The following is an 18,119-nucleotide window of genomic DNA, read 5'->3' as shown; positions in this document are numbered from 1 at the left end:
TATTACAACAACGACTTCTAGGGATCGAATCCCGATCATTTACGAACCTTTTCATTCTCATACCACCACATTGAGGCGTTGGCGGTGTCCGATAATGTTCTTTGTTTTCATCTATTTAACATGCCATGTAATTTACATTCGTTTAATCGCATCTAGAAAGACCACGACATACTAATCAAATATTCATAGAAATAAAAGTCACATCGCATGAAGTATGCTATGCTCTCATGAATATGCAGTTAATTTATCTTTAAGCTTTTTTTCAATTCACATTCTACAATTCCACTTGCCAAGACCCATGGATTCCTCCTCCACATCCACACAATGGCACTATCAACATTTTCACACATGGGCATCTCAACTCCTAAGACTTCTCTGATCACACAGCATGGGCTTTCCTTATACACAAAGGGGTGTTCCAAATACACGGGGCTCCATTAGTGCACTAGCCGATAGGAAATTTTCGAGTCTTTTACTCCGTGGTCACGTACACATGTTATTATGTGATATGCAATATGAACTATCCATGCATAATTCAATGAGTCAACCAGTACTCAGTAAGTTTAGGTGTACATTTTCATGAGAAATCCATCATTGTAGCAAAGAGCTGTTGAACGCAGCACAAGGTACAATATTGGGCAGATTTGGACTTAATTAGATTGCGTTGATTAAAATTATCAAATCAATTCTGAAATTAGGAAAATTCACAGAATGGTAGTCCAATGTATGCTAAACAACTTAAGTTGGTAAATTTTTCTCATTTGGGCTATGGCCATATGATTTTTCCTTAAAATACGAAAGCCACTCACAAACAGTCAATATTGCACACTAATTGAAATTTCCACTTTTCAAAAAGTAAAATAATCTCAAAAATCACAAAAAATTAAAATGTTGTACATAAGACTTAGATCTACAACTTTCATACCATGCACAAAGTCTAGATCAGCATGTATAAATCACAGTAAATCGAGAAAATTACAACACAAATCAGTCTCAACCACAAAACAGAGTTGATCAAAGGATCAGAAGTTTCACCAAATTGAAGAACTCAAAAAATTCTCAAATTAATATATGTTATATCTTAAGATATTATCTTCAGCTTTTGTGCTTTGTTCTTAGGTAGTAGAAGCTCATGGAAAATAGTACAAGCGCATGTAAAACATACGGCAGGCATGACGCCTAAAGGTAAGGCTTTTCATAGGATTCGTAAACATGATAAAATACACAGCTTTCAAGCAACAGACTTGGGAAATAAAGTTAAGTTTATATACATGTACATATACCTTTTAGAAGGTTATTTACAAAAGTTCAAAGATTTGAAGAAAATTAAAGGAACAATAATTACTCCCAACTAACAAACACTACCTTCGAGCTCCAATAGCCTTCCTCTCTTCCACGGTATCTTATCATCTTTGTCTTTGCTGTCGATCTAAAAGGGATAATAAAAACGGGGGGTGAACTGAAGGCTCTACAAGTAAACATCTAGCCACCGACTCGGCAGTCCATCCATTTATTCCATCAAGTAAATCTTCGCAAATTTCAACTCGATAGAATATCAAACAAAAGCAACACGAAACAAAGGCACATAGGTTCACTAGACATAAAAAGGAACATAAGGGAGCCTAAGAAATCCATGGCTCCTCCCATTGATACTTAAGGGCCAAAACTTACGTAGTCTCGATTTCCATTCACGCTGAACCGACGACTTAACAAGCAATCTCATTGTACTTTCATCCTTTCCCAAATCAGATAACCCTCGTACAACCATCGGCCTCCACTTGCAACCACCGAATTCCTTAAGCCCTTTCTCCAACTCAAATGGAAGAACCTCCTCCTTCGCAATTCCATTTCAATTCATCAAATTCCACCAATTTCAGGACGAACGGTCCACCATTTATAGTCAATCATGCCTTGTAGGCACTAAAGTAAGCAACAAACCCCACATATAAATCCCAAAACTCCTCGCTCCATCCCTTAGGGTCCATGCCCAAATGCCCACATATGGTCCAGTTTCAATTCCCTCCGAACAAAAGGCGGCCAAGATGATCGGCCCTTGTAATCTAGTTACCCAGGAACTAAAAGCACTAAACCGAGCTATAGATTCAACATCCAAGGCAAATTCCCCATCCATGCAAGCACAACTTTCGCTTACAATATGCATAATCAAAATTGGCAATCCGCGCCCAATCAACGAACAATGGGCCGTCTAGTAGGAGAAATAGATGAATAATTGCCTCGGATTAAAGCTTGGTGAAGATGAGAGATGAAACGACGGGTAACGAAGCCCGGGCCGTCTCCTTCATTCTTTGGCCACTGTGACAAGGAAAGGGAGGGAGGGAGCGACATCGAGGAGCTGAGCACGAGCTTGAAGCTTCGAGATGTCACCGCCATCATGGTCGAAGTGCAGCTCGGGCAAAAGGAGGGTGGGCAAGTATGGGTCGGGTGTCGGGCGAAGTCCACAAGAGAAAGGGGCGTGCACAAGAAGAAAGGGGAAGGGGAAAATGAATAAGGAGAGAGAAAAGGGGGCCTTAAATAGATGAGGGGGAAGTGGGTCGATCGGCGAGGGTTTTTAGGATAAGCTTTTTCCCCAAATTGTGAGTTATTTTTCGGCCTGAATAATTCCTTTGCGGTCCAAATAACCGACGTCAATATCTGAATGCGTATTAGTTAAACCTCAAGTCAAAATTTCTAACACTTAAGTTCAACATTGCCAAACCCACTTGTTAAATAATTCGGTAAAAATTCAAACCGTCACAACTCTTCCCGCCTTAAGAAGTTTCATTCTCGAAACTTCCATGCTTGTCTCCTTAGGAAAATTCGTCCATGAAGTCTCCGTCCTTATTCTTTCTCATCACATCTCGTAATTTTGACCAATACTTGTGATCACCACCGACCTTACCGGTTTTCACCTCAATTGGCCACATTACTATGCCATTCTTACCACTTACCAGTCCACATGCCTGCCTATGGTACGTTTAGTTATAGTCTTCATACAATTCGCATCCCACCACAACACTATTGGGTCGTTGGCTAGCTAGTTCATATGGGTCTCACCTCATTTTAAGGCTACCCTAATCACACAGCGGGGGCTCTCTCCGACACACTTTCGAAGGCACACATACAACCGACTTTCACAACTCCCCACCGGGTATTCAAGGCATTACATATCCCTGGCACCATCCATGCGTCCTTTCGCCCGCTCATCATGTAATGCCATGCATTTTCAAAACGCTTCACATTTTAAAATCCATTTCAACTTTTAAAATAATGCATATTTCAAAACAAGCCAGACTTAGCCCGATACCTATACCCACCTTTTTCGATTTATGACTTGGTTTATTCTTGCCCCCATCGCCATCTTAGAAGCCTGCTAAGAGTCGTTCCTTGTCCAGGCCTTTACGCCTCGATGTCACTCACCACCCTCATCAGACCGGGTCATTGCAAGCCCTATGCATGGTTTGTCCCCAAGCTACACATCTACGAAGGGAGTCCCGTTCGACGAGTCTCATACCAAGTCTCACGGTTTGTAGGTATCCCGTCTATCTCATCCCATACCGAGCCGATGGTTTATCAAGTCCGACTAAAATAGATGATATGCTCATGCATGCACATTTCAAGCTCGGCGGTTTTAAGACAAGAAATTCGTGCAATGCATAATCATCTTCTCTATCTTCATGTATCACTCACTTCCACATCAATCTTTATCTTAAATTGAACATTCTAACTCCACAAGTGACCAGCAACATCAAAGTTCAATTATTTATGATTCATCTATAAACCACAAGTTTGGTCGTTGTCCTTGTTAAAAGTAACATCATTCAATCAGAATGGCTCGTCATCCAAATTCAATGGCTAAAACCTCAATGCACAATTACAAATACAAACCTAACACTTCACAATCCTTGTTCGCTTCCTTGCGAACATTTCACCTCATATCATCCAGGGCCTTACGATACGATATCTAGAACCATCAATATTAGACATACATATTCAAGCCTATAATTCTCTATGTTAGTCCATCATAACTTTGATTATTCAAGCCTAAATTATTAACATTTGAACCTACCGTCCAATCCACTTGTTGATCGCTGTACTATAACCACAAACAACCACCGGAATCATCAATCCTAAGCAATGATCAATAAATCTCTTGTATAATAGGTAGCCTAAGCTATTGCTAATCCCCTTACAAAAATAAGCATATGCACTTGTAGTTTTAAATGCGTACATGCCTACTAAATACTTCATCCACTAGCGCATCTTATCAACACCGACCCATTATGATATCGACATTGTTAGGAATGGGCCCTCGATCCTTCGATTCCGATACCAACATTGTAAGAGAACGGTCCTCAATCTCACTACTCTGATACTACATTGTCAAGGACAATTCTCGATCCTCTTGCTCTGATACCAACTTATAAGGGACCGTCCTTAATCCCTTACTAATCGCGATCTATTTTAATATTATAGTACGTATGAGGGGTCGCATGCGGAAGACTGGGTAAAAATAACATAAGTGCATGTAAAACATACGGTAGGCACAACGCCTAAAGGTAAGGCTTTTCATAGGGTTCGTAAACATCATAAAACACACGATTCTCAAGCAATAGACTTGGGAAAGAAAGCTAAGTTTATATACATGTACATATACCTTTTAGAAGGCTCTTTACAAAAATTCAAAGATTACAAGAAAATTAAAGGAACGAAACTACTCCCAACTAACGGACACCACATTCGGGCTCCAACGGCCTTCCTTTCTTCCATGGTATCACATTAGCTTTGTCTTTGCTGTCGATTTGAAAAGGGGTTATAACAACGGGAGTGAGCCAAAGGCTGGGCAGGTAAACATCTAGCCAATGACTCGGCAGTCCATCCATTCATTTCATCAAGTAAATCTTAGCGATTTCAACTCAACGAGAATACCAAACAAAAGCAACACGAAACGAATGCACATAGGTTCACTAGACATAAGAAGGAACGTAAGGGAGCCTAAGGAATCCATTGCTCCTCTCATTCATACTTAAGGGCCAAAACTCACGTAGTCTCGGTTTCCATTCACGCCGAACTAGCGACTAAACAAGCGATCCGACTGCACTTTCATCCTTCCACAAATCGGATAACCCTCGCATAACCAACGGCTTCCACTTGCAAGCACCGAATTCCTTAAGCCCTTTCTCCAACTCGAATGGCTGAACCTCCTCTTTCACAATTCCACTTCAATTCATCAAATTCCACCAATTTCAGGAAAAAGGGTCCACCACTTCTAGTCAACCATGCATTGTAGGCAATGAAGTAAGCAACAAACCCCGCATACAAATCCCGAAACTCCTCGCTCGATCCCTTAGGGCCCACAGCCAAATACCCGCATATGGTCTAGTTTCAATTCCCTTCGAACAAAAGGCAAGCAAGATGATTGGCCCTTGTAATCTAGTTACCTAGGAACTAAAAGTGCTAAACCGAGCTACGGATTCAACGTCCAAGGCAGATTCCCCATCCGTGCAAGCACAACTCCCACTCACAATACCCATAGCAAAATTTAGCAATTTGCGCCCAATCAACGGATAATGGGCGACATAGTGAGAGAGGAATACTTGCCTCGGATTGAAGCTCGGTAAAGACAAGAGCTACAACGACAAGAAACGAAGCTTGGGCCATCTCTTCCATTCTTCGACCGCCGCAAGAAGGAAAGGGGGGGGGAACTAGCGACGTTGAGGGACCGAGAGTTATTTTTCATCTCGAATAATTCCTTTGTGATCCAAATAACCGACGTCGGTGTCCCACTACGTATTAGTTAAACCCCAAGTCAAAATTTCAAACACTTAAGTTCGACATTGCTAAACCCACATGTTAAATAATTCGGTAAAAATTCAGGCCGTCACACTTCCGGCCATGGCCAAGAGCCGATCACCGGAAAAAGGAAGAAGAAAGGGAAAAAAGAAAGAAAAAATGGTAAAAGAAAAAAAAATCATGAAATATTAAAATGTTATTGCAGTTGTGCACGCTAGCGGTGACCATGCAATGTGAAGAGAGATTACGCGTGCAGTCAAGAGAACAATGTGGAGAGAGATTAAATTCCGTTATCGTGCAACGATGTTTTTAACTCAATATTCATGGACTTTTTTTTTTATGTATAAAAAAGACATGTAATATTTATTATTAAAATAAAAGGCATGTAATATTTAACATCTAATTAAAAAAAGTCACATGATGTTTGGGCTAAGTACAACACAAGTATCATAACTTTCGATCTGCGCTCACTTGAGTGCCATAATTTTTTTTTTATCACTTAAGTGCCATAACTTCTAAAAAAACGTTCACTTAAGTACCAAAACTTTCAATCGATCATTTAAGTTTCAATTTTTTTTTTTAAACATTCACCCAATTACCCAAAAATCCGACTTGGCATATCACTTGTGGTGAGCGTTTTTAAAAATTTATGAAACTCAAGTGATCGAAAAAAAAGTTATGACGTTTAAGTGAGCGTTGTACATGAGTTATGGTACTCAAGTGTTCGAAATAAAAGTTATGACATTGAAGTGAATGCCATACGAAAGTTATGGCACTTGTGGTGTCCTTGTCCTCATAATATTTTTTTTTTTTTTGCGGAATTTTATCGTTGAAGGCACTTAAATGACCGTTTTTTTTTTAATTGAACACTTGGAGTGATTGGGAAAAATATTTTTGGCATTAAAATGAGAGTTCATGGAAGTTAATGCCCTTTTTTTCAAAATAGGCTGACTTTTTATTTTTATTTTGTTAGAATTTCATTCCTTTTAATCAGGTAGTATGCTACGGATTAGTTTATAATATGTAGAGCAAAGTAAAAAATTTCAGTAGTCATTGCACAAGACAAAGATCCATGGTGAACAGTCAAAACTTTTCACATTGAAGTTACTTATAGAAGGAGAACATTCAAAAGGTTCAATCAAAGAAACGTTTCCCATTTCATAACCTATCATCCCCAACAAATTGAAGAGACAAAAGAGTTCCTCGGGAAAAGTACACTAGAAGTGCCATAACTTTCAAAATGTTCACTTAAGTGCCATAACTTTTAAAAATCGTTCACTTGAGTGCCATGTTGACGTAGACACGGGAAAACCTGACGTGGCATGTCGGAAAAGTTACTGTAGCACGCCGGAAAAGTTACTGTAGCACACCGGAAAGCCGACGTGGCACGCTGGAAAAGTTACTATAGAACTCAAGTGAACGATTTTGCTCCAACGTAGCACTCAAGTGAACGATTTTTGAAAGTTATGGCACTTAAGTAAACGTTTTGAAAGTTATGGCACTCAAGTGAATGTCGTACACAAATTATGGTACTTCTAGTGTATTTTTCCCGAGTTCCTCAGCTAAAAGATTAATGTCGTCAATTAAGCCGGCTCTTGGCTTCTTCTGTGGAACCAAACCACAACACCGTTTTCGATACGATTTCAAGTGAAACAAAAACATCCCATCAATAATTTTGGAGGCAATGAAACACTCTGGTTTCTGCATCATCTACACTACCACAGAAGCTGCAATCCTTCTTCACTTACTCTCTAATGGCGACTACCAATTTTTTCCTCCTCCAATGGCTTCTACTCGCCCTTGTTGGCAACGCTCCACTAATTAAAGGGATAGTCTCCCAAGATGATCGAAAGGCAAGCCCCCTGTGTTCCCTCGCTCGAAAACTTTCTCTTGTCCAATTTTGTGCCGGGGTCTGATGGGAAGTATCCCTTCTTTCTAACTAAATTCTCGCCTAAAGATCATTTCGATAGACTGAACAAGATGAACTTGGACCTTAAATAGGATTTATTCATTGTGATTGATTAATGCTCGTCGCCTTTGATGTATAGAATGCTTATGTGGTATGATTCTATCAATGTTACACCTGAGCAACTCTACTCTGATAGCTAAGAGCAACATCTCAGTCATTTACATATTTCTCTCTTAAATACTTCAACTGCCTTGCATTACTTCCAGATTGACTGACTTTTTTTTCCCTATATTGATTGAATTTTTCTTGTCTGTTTAATGTGCAATCAGGCCTTCATTGTATACATGGGCAACCGGCTCAGAAATGGTGTTTCCGCGCTGTCGCCTCAACACATCAACATGCTCCGGAAAATTATCGGGAGGTCAGATAACTCGTCCGATTTTAGAACCTAGCTCGCTATTAATTTCTTACATTTGTACAAACCTATCTGAAGCAACTCCACAGGCATGCATAAGAGAAATACTATTCCACCGTTTTTTGAGATCTGTATTGATCGATGATGAAATTAGTATTCATTTGCCTTTGATCTAGAGTGGACCGAACTATTTCATAAGAATTTTCTGAATGTGTACAGCGATGTTCCCTCAAAGCATCTGCTCCACACTTACAAAAGGAGCTTCAATGGATTTGCCGCAATGTTAACTGAAGAGGAAGTGAAGAAGATGGCTGGTAATCAGCATCACGGATTACTCTACATGTTTTATCTCTTCTTGCTTGGATAATCTGAAAAAAGAAGAAAAAAATTCATTTCTGGGACACAATACTGAGGACTGGAGGGCGTGGTGTCCGTTTTCCCCAACCGGAAGAAGAAGCTCCACGCCACAAAATCATGGGACTTCATGGGCTTCTCACGACATGTGAAGAGATCGCACACGGAAGGCGATGTCATCATCGGGCTGCCCGACGGTGGCGTGTGGCCGCCGAGCAAATGGACTGGGACTTGTCAAAGTTCATCCAATTTCACTTGCAACAAGTACATAAATTAAATAATATTCCTCATAGGATAAGTACATAGATATCTTATGTGTATATCATATTCTTTAATGTGCTACGACAACTATATTTATGTTTGCTAGCAAGTCGAGACATTGTTGTCACATCAACATTTTCTTTAAAACAAAAAGAAATCAAATAAAAAATTTTGATGGATATGACTCGTTCTATCCATCGATTGATAGCTTTGTCTTGTAATGAGATGGTCGAGTTTTACTTTGCATGCCTAGTTTCAAAGTAAACTAGAATGGCATTTTCGATAGGCTCAATCTTTTTCCCTTCATTTCTGCACAATGTCTAGGAAATAGAAAAGCAAAGAACTACATCCGGAAAATCACGAGGCTTATGATTAGGATTATCTAAACAAAATTATAATGCAATCATTCCATATCGTAACAAGGACGCTTATACGTTCAATTCGTTTATAGCAAGGTTATCGGGGCGAAGTACTACCGAGCAGATGGCAAATTCGGTCTGAGCAATCTCCAATCACCGAGAGACTCCAATGGCCACGGGTCGCACACGGCGTCAACAGTAGCCGAAGGCGAAGTAAGCATGGCCAACCTATATGGCCTGGCTCAAGGCACGGCTCGCGGCAGAGTTTCATCTGCCCGCTTTGCGGTGTACAAAGTGTGTTGGTCCAATGGTTGCTACGACCCCGGCATCCTTGCCTCGTTCGACGACGCAATCACCGGCGGAGTCAATATCATTTCCGTCTCAATCGAGTTCTTCTACGCTAGAGACTATTTCAGCGATTCCATCGCGATAGGAGCTTTTCACGCCATGCGGAATGGAGTACGCACATCAACTTCTGCAGGCAATGAAGGACCCGATCTCGCCTCCATCACCATTCTACTCGCCATGGTCTCTCTCAGTCGCTGCTAGTACCATGGACAGGAAGTTCTTCACTGAAGTGCTATAGGGTAATGGTAAGACTTACGAGGTAATAAAGTAATCGCACTGGGATGGGTTCGGTTCAACATATCGTGCACAGGCTAGTCGGTACAAAGTGAAAAATTCTTTTTTCTATGTACAGAACATTTTTTGGTACGTGAAATTGAATTGGCAGGGAATCTCCATAAACACCTTTGATCTCAAACGTGGGATGCATCTACTGATTTATGGAACAAATGCCCCCAATGTCTCCGCTAGGTATGATTGGTCCATATCCAGGTAATTTTACTAATCACCAGAGATTATAGTAAATTTCACTAGCAGCTACTAAGGGCGTGAATGGTAACTATTCTATTTTTTTTTTTTTTTTTGGCCTTATCCCGGAAACAGGTTTGGAATAGAAATCCATTTGGTAAAATAAATTTATTTTTCTATTTCCCGAGCAAATCTAACCCCGAGATAGGTTTGGAAGAGAAACGAGAAATATAAATTTTTCACTTTTCTATTTCTGAATTGAAACATAAAGAAAAATTCTTCTCATCGCTCACTTCCTCTCTCTCGCACCTATCGCCGGTCGACGATCACCGATCTCCTATTTGCTAGCCACTAGTCTCCGGTCCGGCGGCCAGCAACCATATAATTTTTTATTGTTATCCAACAAATTTATGTTCCGGGAACAGAAATTTTGTATCATTATCAAACGCGTTTCTCTATTCAGAAACTCGTCCAGGCAATAGAAATAGTAAAATCTATTTCTTGCTAGAAATAGGTCCCAAGAACAGAATGATTATCGCTCATGCCCTAAGTTTAGGGCATTTTGCAGTCAAGTCACCAAAGACGAATTTCGATTTGAAGGTATTGCTTTCCAAGCACATTGGACTCCCAACTTGGTGAAGGGCAAGATTGTGTCTTGTGATACTGTTGAAAATAGTGGGCCGTTCTTTGCCGGTGCTGTTGGTGCTTTGATGCAAGAAGATGGACCCAAAGACGCCGCCAACTCTTTCCCCATACCCACATCTTACCTAGACCCAGAGTCCGGCAACGATAACTACTTGTACATGAACTCCACCAGCGACCCGACGGCAGCCATATTCAAGAGCTATGAGGGACCCGATAAGCTCGCACCTTATGTGGTGTCCTTTTCGTCGAGGGGTCCAAACCCAGCTACATTTTCTATTCTTAAGGTACAAGACTGAGAATCGAGAGTCGTGTGAACCGGCATTGAACTTTTTTCTGGTACAATTGTGACAATAATATGCGATGTCCTGCTAATTACAGCCGGATATGGCGGCCCCAGGCGTTCATATTTTGGCTGATTGGTCTTTGGACAGTCCAGTTTCGGGGCTTCACCGCTTCAGGGAGATGACAGATTTGTACCTTACAACATTATATCAGGGACATCGATGGCATGCCCACACGCGACTGCAATCGCGGCTTACATCAAGTCATTCCACACCACATGGTCTCCTGCTGCTATCAAGTCTGCTCTTATGACCACTGGTAATGTGCATTATCTGGTTGATAAAAAATCCATTTCTTATGGCTAGATTGACAGTTTCGAAGTAGAACAAAGGAAAATGTGATCATGAAAAGTTATTTGCAACTTTAGACGAATGCCGCACCATTTGAAAAGCATACATCCAATGCTGCTATGTGATATCCAATGTATCGATTATTCCATGAATGATCTGATGTGAATACACCGACTAATCTGGTTTGGTGACACTACTATCAATTTATCATCAGTAAAAATTATGATCGCTAAGAGACATTTATTAGAATGCAGGTCTAGTTGGTAGGTTTTCAATGAGGTTGTGCAAGGAACACAGTGACCCCCAGGAACCTTTCAATTTTCATGTTTCACAATATATGCACATCGGTCGGGTCTGATTCACCTTCATTTCTAAATAATTTCTAGCTCTTCCCATGAGTACGGGGCAGGCCACATTGATCCCGTCCGATCGCTAAATCCTGGCTTGTTGTATGATGGCGATGAAACTGACTATGTCAACTTCTTATGCAGACAGAATTACACCACGAAAACGTTGCAGCTGGTCACGGGTGAAAATAGCACTTGCTCGGGTACACGTATTGTGACTAAATGGGGTAACCCGTTTGAGGTTATCTGCAACCCATCTGTTGTCTGAAGAGCATGATGCTGATACTAAACTCTCGAAGCTCAAGAATCTGAGTAATCTTTCCTCAAGCAAAAATCTCGAGTGAATCGGTTGAAACTAGGTGATCGAAACACAGGTTATTGTCATAAAGTAGTCTAAGTTAGAGACTCGAGAATGCCATCGGAGTAAACTATACTGAGGATGGAAGAAAATTGCAGAGTCAAAAGAGCTAGCTGAAGTGGCTGTGAACTTTTTCAAGTCATTACTTGGTGCTCCTGACAATCTGAATGTTGATCTGTCTGATGTTACAGAATTTATTCGATTGCAGGCTCTTTGATGCTCGAAGGGATCTTCTCACTTAAACTGTCACTCCACAGGAGATTAAGCTGGTTTTGGGGTCCATGAATGGGGACGGGTCTTCCTCGACCAAATGATTTTATACCGCCGTACTTGACAATATCGTTTGTTGTTTAATGTTCTTGCCTTACTGTTAGGTCCACGTTATACCAAGAAAGGTCACATGCCACGAAAACCAGAAAACGTGCTACAAACTTGGATGTAGGCAACATATGCTTCCTCTCATTCTTGGTCCAAATTCGTCCACAGAGACCAATTGCTTTTATTGCCGCTCTCCCGTCCTTTGCAATGCTCATTCTCACTAGTATTACCACATAAATTTTGTTCTACAAGATGCTAAATTGAGGTGGAGTTCGTCGAATCAACATAGGTGCTTTCCCCTAGAGATAATTCTGCAGTGGCCTTGATTGTTTGCGTTGAGCTTGCTTCAAGGACGCGCTCGAGAAAACAATATTTTCTGTTTAACAAAGATGGTAAGACATATGCAATTCAAAGTGCAAAGCACAAACTATAACAAGGGGTGTTCAAGGAATGAAGAAGTTTGAATCTTTAAGCCTGAGAGTTATGACAAAACGCATAGATTCGCTGAATTGAATGTTCGGTAAAATAACCAGTTGAAGGATTAATTTAGCATGGACAGAAAACTCAGAAAGGATGAAGTAGGAAAGGAAATTATGAGACTCTTGTAAATTCCAGAGATCTATCAAAGGGAAAGCTAACAATTTCAATTCAGCAAATAAACTGATGGAAAACTAAAGATACAGATAATCTTCAAGATTCAAATTTTCACTAGCATGAGAGTGCTAATAATCAGGAAACAAAAGCAATGGAAAGGAGAATTGAAAGACGATTCCTAGAAGAAGTTTAACCTCTAAAAGCAGAGTCCTACAATGATGATAGGAAACCAGTTAAGCTGTCAAGAGACCTATATGAGGAACCCCCTTCCTTAAAACACTGATCCACCTTGTCCTTCAGTCTCACAGCTCTGTCCCTAATAGCTTCACCTTCTGGATCTGCCATCAATCTTCGAATCGCACGCTCTATCTCGCCTCTCTCCAGCTTATCCTCCAAATGCAACCCGACCCTCCAAAAGTCACTCACATATCTCGCATTCACCTTTTGATCCCCAAAGGAGGGCATACAAATCATTGGAACACCTTCACAAATGCTCTCCAATGTTGAGTTCCAACCACAATGAGTCCAAAATCCGCCGATGGCCTGATGAGCCAGCACTTCTTGCTGCGGTGCCCACTTCACAATATGACCCTTTCCATATAACATCTCCAGGAACACGCTTGGCAAATGTTCGAGCCAGTCCGATCCACATATTGATCCGGGCCTGACAACCCACAAAAACGGCTGCTCACTATTTGCTAGCCCCCATGCTATTTCCTGGAACTTGGCCTCATCAATGGATGCAATGCTTCCCAGGCTCACGTAGATGACTGATTCGGGCTTTTGCTTGTTCAGCCAGGAGATCGAGCTCATGTCTTGCACCAGCAAGCTGCTCGAAGAGGCTGGAAAGTACTTGTGAAATGGACCGATGACGAAGAAAGGAATGGGAATGGCTTCCTGAGCTCCGGCAAGTTTTGTCCCCTCGAGTTCTTCAGAGGAATTGGAGATGAGTCCAGCGGAGGCCCTGGTCTCTCTGCCCGTGTTTGCTAATATCTGTTGGAGATCCTCGGGGTTCTTTTCGTGGACAACCGGAAGGTCTTTCATTTTGAGAGGCAGAACTTCGGGAACAGCCTTGTCTACTTCGGAATCTAACAGAGAAACGAGAAGGAAGCAGTCAATACTCTCTTGAGGTGAAAAACATAAAAACCCTATTAAAAATGAACCATTTTGGTTGAAAACTCAACTCTTGTGGATACCTCAGTGTTGGCTGTCGAGTGATAAACGATTTTGGTCATCAGGCAGCTGAGTTCAACATAAACTTCATCTTTATGTCTAATCTAAAGTGTAAAGTACGAATTTGCTGCTTAGTGCTGGACAAAGAAAGTAGCCCACTATACAGTAAATGAAAGTTTCAAAGGCATACTGTTCCATTGAGTATCCACGAAAGATGTTTGCAAAGCAGTAAAATTTGAGTGGAGAAAGATGGAAGTAAAACAAGCACATAAAATCTACAGGAAAGCATACAAGGGTGGTCATTTGATGTACAAACACCACTTGCCTCTTGAATCCAGATTGTTCAGACATGCAAAGATTTCTAATAATTTAGCTAGAAGGCACACCTTTTATTGGGAGGCAACCCTTTTCTCTCAGAGCGGACAAGGCAGAGAAAGCAGAAATTGAAGAGATACTCGTACACCTCAGGACAATCCTTGGGATTTTAAGCTCATCCGCGACAGCTTGAGAAAAATACCAGACAGCATCCGTTATCAAGCAAGCAACTCGATCCTCCGAGTCATTACTCGAGACCTTTTGCAAGCAATCCCGAAATGGGACAATGCAGCTAACGTTGAGGCGCATTATGAAAGCCAGGAGATCGGATTCGGAGGCGTGCTCGGTTTCCAGTAGACCATCAGGGAATGAGTTGAACGTGAAGTGAGGGAAGTTGTGAGGATTGGGGGAGTTGCGTTGGGTGTGCACAATGGAAATGTTGAATCCTAGGGAATGAAGAATGCGTGCAAGCTGAAGCATTGAGTTGATGTGGCCTTGAAGGGGGAATGGAAACAGCACAATTGTGATGACCATTCTCTATCTTGAGCTGAGAAAGAGACTGATCACACTTCATAGACAGATCAATTCTTATGCTGATGCTTCTTTCTTGTGGCTCCCTGTTCTTCTTGCATTTACAGTATTGGATTGGTGGGGCTAAAGATTTGATAGTCTGTAACACGTGAAACTGATTTAGTATCGGAGCATGGGAGAGACCTCAGCGGGTTCGACAGATCATCATCTATTCAATAGGCTCCAATGTATATATCGATAATAGTAAGAAGAAAGGGATAAATGTACTGAAAGTCCTAAATATTGTCACGAAAGTGCAATTGAGGCGCAAACCATTCAAAAATTCAATCAAATCCTAAAATTGTCAAATTGATCAAATCAAGTCCTCCCGTTGATTGCACTTGTTGAAAGATTTAGAACTCGATTGCATTTTATGAGACTTTTAAGACTCGCTTGCACTTTTTTTTCAAAAGTAGCTCAATTTATGTTCATATATGCTAAGATGACACGTTCATAACAATCGAATTATAATCTATTATTTATATGTTCGTTTTGATCAGCCACCACACACTAGACTAAACTCACTTTTCTCATCTCCAACTCCTCCGATTGCAATGGTTCGACCACAACATCACCCATAAACTAAGGTCTATACATTATCTTCTCAAGTCAAGCAAGTATGCATAGATCAGGTGTACCAGAACAAGCTAATTACATTTCTAGGATTTGAGGAAAAACACGAATTGCCATACGAATCATATACTATACTCTATACATTATCTTCTCAATTCAAGCAAGTATGCATAGATCAGGTGTACCAGAAGAAGCTAATTACATTTCTAGGATTTGAGGAAAAACACAAATTGCCATACGAATCATATGCTGTAATTGATACCGTATAGTGTCCCTCACATCATCCATAAATGTTCTCTCAACCATATAAGTAGTAGCAGCAGCAGCAATCTTGTAATTATGCACTGGTCCAGGGTCAAATCAAAACCCGAGCCAAATCAAATCGGCGCAACCCAACCAGTTCTAGTCCAGTTCTTGGTTCCAAAAATTTGGAATCGGTTTCTATCAATCCGATACCAGGCTCAAGGTGCTGAACAAGACCGAATCAGGTACTGATGTTGTTCAATAAAGATGAATAACCTATATCAAGGGGGTTCCTTTGTCGGATAAAAGAAAAGCTGCAGTGTGCTTCATCTTCTTCGTCAATGAGTTATACCTGGCCCGACCCGGCCGCTTCTCCGTGGCTCCACCGCTCGCCTCTTATTCTTGCTAGTTAGCTTCTTGCTCCTCAATGGCAACGATTGAATTATTATTGGTGGTGGAAGTTGGAGTTCAAAGACCGGAGGTGCACCGGCAAGTCCCTCTTTGAGGCTCACAGCCATCATCAATCAATCAATTTGCGAGTCTCGCTCATTCTCTCTCAAGTAGTAGGTTTGTCTTTCAAGGAGTTAAAAAAAAAAAACAAGAAAAAGAAATCAGCCGGTTCCCGCCATGAATTTGGAATTGAACTGGACCGGTAAATTCGATTCCATGTTTACCGGGTCAGTTTCAAGTTTCAGAATTTGGAAACCAGCACTATGAAGGTAGATTTCAGGCTCCAAATCTATCAATCTTAGAACCGATGATCCCAACCTAGAATGTTGCGGTATGAGGTAGACCAATCGTGGGAAAGAGAAAGGTGATCCCAAGTGCCAAGAGAGATCTATAAACGTGACAAAATGTAAGTAGAAGACCATCACGACCCAATGCATGGCCAGGTTGGAATGTGGATTACACCCAAGGCCATAAGCACAGCGACCCTCATGATCTCGAAAGTACGGATGCGATATTTATCTTCTGTGATTGTTGTATCTGCCGGGCTACTTCTAGTCTACACATCATTTTTTACACGCGATACAACACGACACGTCATTCCGATAAAATAGAGAATATCAACTTGTTGGGACACATATATTATATATCCATTTTTTTATATACATGATAAGTTAGCATGTATATAGTGAGTTTCTTCTTCTTCTTTTGTTAGAGATTCATGATTAGATTTTTTTTTTTTTTTTTTTTGCTGGCTGGGTATATTAATTTTGGATGGGCTGAGTATATAACTTAAGTATATATATTTTTTATAAATTTATATTTTGACGCCTAATTTATTGAAAATGCTTAAAATTGACTCCATGTAGCTCGCATATCATTGGCGTGTGTGAAGCGCTAACCACATGTCAATTATATGTCAAAGAATACTGTAGAGTGCCGAGCATGACACGATACGAAGTCCTCAAAGAGTGTCGATGCTTCCTAATTTCTAGTGACTTTTTAGTCAACCAAAAGACACGCATCATCATGTAAACTAAAATTGTCAAATAAATAATTGAGAAAATCATACGAGGTATTGTGTGAATTCACTCGAGATGGAACAAAAAAGGGCTTAAGTACATTACAAGTGTCATAAGTTGTGTACGGCGCTCACTTTAATGTCAAAACTTCCAAATCGACCACTTTAGTGCTAAATTTTTGTAACTTCGATCACTTAAGTGCCAACTTCTTTTACAAAACGATCACTTTAGTACCAGAGCTAACGTGGCTTGCCGAAAATTCGACACGTGGTATTTTTTATTAATATTTGAAATGACGTGGCTCGGTGAATTTGACACTAAAGTGATCGTTTTTTAAAAATATTGGCACTTAAATGATCGTTTTTTAAAAAAGTTGTCACTTAAGTGATCGTTTTGAAAGTTTTGGTACTAAAGTGATTGAAGTTACAAAAACTTAGCACTAAAGTGATCGATTTGAAAGTTTTGGCACTAAAGTGAGCGCCGTACTTAAGGCTTAAGTACACCCCAAGTGCCATAAGTTGTGTACGACGCTCACTTTAGTGTCAAAACTTTCAAATCGATCACTTTAGTGCTAAGTTTTTGTGACTTCGATCACTTCAGTACCAAAACTTTCAAAACGATCATTTAAGTGACAACTTTTTTTAAAAACGATCATTTAAGTGCCAATGTTTTTAAAAAACAATCACTTTAGTGTCAAATTCACCGAGCCACGTCATCTCAAATATTAATAAAAAATACCACGTGTCGAATTTTCGGCAAACCATGTTAGCTTTGGCACTAAAGTGATCGTTTTTAAAAGAAGTTGGCACTTAAGTGATCGAAGTTACAAAAACTTAGCATTAAAGTGATCGATTTGAAAGTTTTGGCACTAAAGTGAGCGCCGTACACAACTTATGGCACTTGAGGTGTACTTAAGCCAACAAAAAAGTATAAATAGCTTTCTTTAAGGTTTACTTATCTGTGTGCCTACCGTGGCCCAAC

General features: G+C 40.5%; 1 protein-coding gene and 1 pseudogene across 1 annotated transcript; one reads left to right on the top strand and one right to left on the bottom strand.

Moving 5' to 3' along the window:
* Window positions 1-8,043: 8,043 nt before the first annotated feature.
* On the top strand, window positions 8,044-11,793 carry LOC115738155 (annotated as a pseudogene).
* Window positions 11,794-12,802: 1,009 nt separating this feature from the next.
* On the bottom strand, window positions 12,803-14,901 carry LOC115738259 (UDP-glycosyltransferase 76B1-like). Its single transcript, XM_030670841.2, has 2 exons — window positions 14,355-14,901; window positions 12,803-13,883 (listed from the first exon to the last, which is right to left on the bottom strand). The coding sequence occupies exons 1-2, from the start codon at window positions 14,815-14,817 to the stop codon at window positions 13,006-13,008; spliced, it is 1,341 nt and encodes a 446-aa protein (XP_030526701.1). The 5' UTR covers window positions 14,818-14,901; the 3' UTR covers window positions 12,803-13,005.
* Between the last annotated feature and the right edge of the window lie 3,218 nt (window positions 14,902-18,119).

The sequence above is a fragment of the Rhodamnia argentea genome, chromosome 8, assembly GCF_020921035.1.
Source record: "Rhodamnia argentea isolate NSW1041297 chromosome 8, ASM2092103v1, whole genome shotgun sequence".
In the NCBI taxonomy this organism is placed as follows: domain Eukaryota; kingdom Viridiplantae; phylum Streptophyta; class Magnoliopsida; order Myrtales; family Myrtaceae; genus Rhodamnia; species Rhodamnia argentea.
Note: the sequence above shows the minus strand (reverse complement) of the source record. Positions and strands in the feature narration are given on the sequence as shown.

What these genes read in the sequence shown, in the direction of transcription:
- LOC115738259 (XM_030670841.2), bottom strand. Translation starts at nt 14,817, where the DNA reads ATGGTCATCACAATTGTGCTGTTTCCATTCCCCCTTCAAGGCCACATC. An exon ending in GGGTTGCCTCCCAATAAAAG is followed by an intron (nt 13,884 to 14,354) that starts GTGTGCCTTCTA and finishes TTTCTCTGTTAG; the next exon opens with ATTCCGAAGTAGACAAGGCT.